At 39.6% G+C, this 3970-nt stretch overlaps 2 protein-coding genes across 2 annotated transcripts in view; one reads left to right on the top strand and one right to left on the bottom strand.

The window, feature by feature from the left end:
- F8 (coagulation factor VIII) overlaps window positions 1-1706 on the bottom strand; it is a 155386-nt gene extending 153680 nt beyond the window's left edge. Inside the window, exon 1 of the mRNA XM_026777787.1 lies at window positions 1645-1706. Within this exon, the coding sequence (XP_026633588.1) occupies window positions 1645-1691 (47 nt within the window). The 5' untranslated portion in view covers window positions 1692-1706. The remainder of the gene's footprint in view (window positions 1-1644) is intronic.
- A 79-nt stretch (window positions 1707-1785) lies between these two features.
- Fundc2 (FUN14 domain containing 2) overlaps window positions 1786-3970 on the top strand; it is a 15413-nt gene continuing 13228 nt past the window's right edge. Inside the window, exon 1 of the mRNA XM_005370663.3 lies at window positions 1786-1920. Coding sequence (XP_005370720.1) covers window positions 1836-1920 — 85 coding nt within the window. The 5' untranslated portion in view covers window positions 1786-1835. The remainder of the gene's footprint in view (window positions 1921-3970) is intronic.

The following is a 3970-nucleotide window of genomic DNA, read 5'->3' as shown; positions in this document are numbered from 1 at the left end:
AGAAAGAAAGAAAGAAAGAAAGAAAGAAAGAAAGAAAGAAAGAAAGAAAGAAAGAGAAGGAAACCCAGCTTTAGCCCCACTGACAAGATTTCACAGTGTTGTAAGATTACATACATGCTATTAGGGGAGACAAGTTATCAAAAAGTCTTACAAAGCAGCTATGAACCCTGTGAGCTATGATAATGGGTGTCATGGCAAGATACTCCCAACCACTTCATGCTGTATTTAAGGCCCACTATACTGTGGGAGCCCACATGTGACTCAGTTTCCATTTGGAATCAATTCTGACTTAAAAGCCATTTGAGTTCAAGCTTGCCTGCTCTGCTTGCTCCAGTATCCTTGAGGGCTGTGAGAAAGTTCTGATTAAGCCCGTGGGAAGGAAGACATACGGAAAAGAGCATTCAGCCCATGAGAAAAGAACATATTATCTAGTAGAAAGAATACTGCTGATGCTAGACCTTAGGGCACATCCAGATAAAAGAAACTGCTTGCTCAAGGACAGGAATGGTCTTAGACACTGACTGTCTGTGCTGTGCTTTGTTCTGCTTTTCTATACAAGCAGGCTCTGAAATAAACTTGGGGATGTCCAGAGTAAGCTGGAAGTTCCCCTAATCTATCCTGCCTTTTCTGTCTCAATTTCTCTCAGTCTAACATTTCCTTAGCCTCAGCACCCCCTTCCAGGGACCCTGGCTGACTTTGTTGGAGCAGGCTCTGACACTCTACAGGATACAACTCATACTTGTTATAGGGCCAAAACCTCATAGCTGCCTAAGACATAGGGCAGAACCTAATATTACTGCTTTCCTAAATGGACATAGAAATAAACTGCCCCCATGTCTTACCATTATACCTGTAAAATAGGGCATCTTTCAACCCTCATCTGAGAAGCTTCTTTTTGCAATAGACTCACAACTAGTAAATATACAGAGAATAAGAGACAATGAAGTGCTCAGCTGCTATTGAGATATCTGTATCACACCCCCTCTCCAGTTCCAGGGTATTCTATGCCCTCTTTTGACCTAATTAAGGACTGCACACACATGCTGCACAGACATATATGTAGGTAAAACATCTATATACATAAGGTAAAATTAAATCTCTTAAAAATATATATAAACTTTAAAGATGAGCAAGAAGCAACGATTATAATACAAGTGTACATTATTAATGTGGCTGGAATGCTTTAAAAATGTGTAAAATAGCCAGGCAGTGGTGGTGCACACCTTTAATCCCAGCCCTCAGGAGGCAGAAGGCAGGCGGATCTCTGTGAGTTTGAGGCCACGCTGATCTACAGAGCGAGTTCCAGCACAGCCAGGGCTGCACAAAGAAACCCTGTCTCGAAATACCAAAAAGAAGTGTAAGATATGAAACTGCGTTGGAATGAGCGCCGGAATTAACATATGCTCATTGCTTACGTAAATACTAACAATCTGAAATAAATAAATAAATACATAAATAAATACATAAATGAAGCTGAAATAAACCATGGCATTCCTAAAGCGAAGAGACTTTCTGCAGGAATACCAAGCATTCTGCTCACTGTTTACGTAAATACGAACAATCTGAAATAAATAAATAAATAGATAGATAGATAGATAGATAAATAAATAAATAAATAAATAAATAAATAAATCTGAAATAAACCGTGGCATTCCTAAGGCGAACAGACTTTCTGCAGGAATAGCAAGCATTCTTCTGCGCGAGTGTGGAGTTGCAGCTTAGGTTGGTGAAGCAATGCTCTGGGACAGAAAAGCTGTCTCACTGTGCCAGGCCCGCCCTCTTTTGCTGCCAGGGGACTGGAAGTATCTGCCCCACTTGCCGGAAGCCAGTTGCGGATGACTAACGCCTGTCCTTGGTCCCGCGATCTGCAACTGTGTCCTCGCGATACTAGTTCCCCCGAAATGGCCGCCATGAGTCAAGGTAAAGGCAGAAGCTCACGCGGAGGGTCGAGGGTGGAACCGCCTTCCTGGTTTAGGATGAGGGACAGCCGAGGGCCTTCCGCATTCCTCCTGCGGCAGGGAGCCTCAGAAGCGCCCAGAGAGGCTTGGAGACTTTTCGGCCCCTGGCCAAGGTTATGCTCAGACTGGTTGCAGAGCTGACCTGGGACGTTTTCTTGGCTCACCTCCTCCGGGCTTCTAGCACCGCCCCTACCGAGGTTTCCTACAGAGATTCAGTTCCTGTTCTCAAGCGTTTTGGCTCTCTGACAAAAATGTGTTTGTGTCTTAGGATATGCCTCTCAAATTTCTGGCAGTCCTCATTTTCGTTAATTAGTAGGAGGTATAGGATGGTACTTTTAGTCATCCTACTGAAAAAGAAAACTCCAGTGCAGCGATTCATTTAAGTTATTCTTCTTACTCTAATTTGGTTAAAGTTAAGTCAGTCGATTCATTAAATTTAGGTTGTAACCAGCACATGCGATGCAATTGCTATAGAGAGTACCTAGGAATTTCTGAGACATCTTGAGGCTTACATGAATTGTAGTTTCTTATAGTAATTATCATTGTTTTCCTTGGCCCATGGACGAGGCTTGTAAATTTTGTTTAGCGGTACTTAATGAACAACTGATGAAATTGGGTAGGCTATAGGGCACTCTGATTTTTATTCACTCCACTTCATCCACCATCATCAACTTAATTCCACGTTTGACTGGAGCCATCTGTTGTGTGGATGGGCTTGGTAAAATTACATTAAAAAGACTTGTTTTCAGCGATATTTTCTTCAACATGGTGGTGATATGTTATTGTTATGTTACATAGATTGTTTTATTGTGTATGGTATAAGGTAGACCATTTGTTAAAAAAAACACATGAATACTGCTTCTAACAAAACTGAGAAGACTTGCTTTCTACTGTAGAATTACCTGGATATACCTTGTTAGGAAAGTGACATAATAGTATGTATAAATCTATTTCTAGACTTTGTTTTCAACTAACATTTTTGTGTATACTTGGGTCGATGCAGCATCTTATTGAATATTGTAGCTTTATAAATCTTTAAATTAAGTTTAAGTGGCTCTTGTAAGTTTTGAATGCCCTTAAACTTTCCCACTAAGATTATTGTGGCCATGTATCATATAGAAGATATATTTTCCCACATGGCCACTTTGATATTCCCCTCTCAGTAGAACTTGAAGTCTATATTTCTTATTCCTGAATCTGGATGGGGACTACTCTAGTCTAATTTGATGGTAGTAAAACTGCATGGTTTCTGAGGCCAGGACTTAAAATGATGAGAGTTTTTTTTTTCCAGGTCCCTAATCTTTCCTCCATTTGTGAGGGAGCTAATTACAATGGTATTAAGGTAACCCACTCTAGCCTCTGAGAAAAGTAGTCTGTACATGTAACTGTAGACTTCTCAGATTGTTTTAGACCCTGCACAATAAGTTATCTAGCTAAAGCCTCAGATATCACAGAATAATAGAGAAGTCTTAATGCTGTGACTGAATTCCACGTGCAAAGAACTGGACACCTTAGCTTTGTTTCATGATGTTTGGGGGCATTTTGTTGTACAACTTTTGTAACTGGAACACTGTTATTGGTCCTTTGTCTGTCTATATAAATTTTAGGATTTCTTAACTCAGTGGTTTTCAACCTTGCTAATGTTGTAACCCTTTAATACAGTACCTTATGTTGTGGTGAACCCAACCATAAAATTACTTTCATTGCTACTTCATAACTGTAATTTTGCTACTGGTATGAATTATAATGTAAATATCTAATATGCAAGATATATGATATGCAACCCTCCCCAAAGGGCTTGCCATCTACAGGTTGAGAACCTCTGCCTTAACCTGTAATGGATATTTTTTAAATCTAAGTATTATATTGTAATGTTATTTCTCTCCCATCCCAGTAATCTTTTTGAACTCCAATTGGATATGTATGTAACCTTCTGAACATTTTGCTTAACTTAATATCTTGATCATCTCTGATTTTGCCTCTATTTTTGATTCTATTTTTATTTTTTTTTT

This window comes from Microtus ochrogaster, unplaced genomic scaffold (genome assembly GCF_000317375.1).
Source record: "Microtus ochrogaster isolate Prairie Vole_2 unplaced genomic scaffold, MicOch1.0 UNK85, whole genome shotgun sequence".
NCBI lineage: Eukaryota > Metazoa > Chordata > Mammalia > Rodentia > Cricetidae > Microtus > Microtus ochrogaster.
Note: the sequence above shows the minus strand (reverse complement) of the source record. Positions and strands in the feature narration are given on the sequence as shown.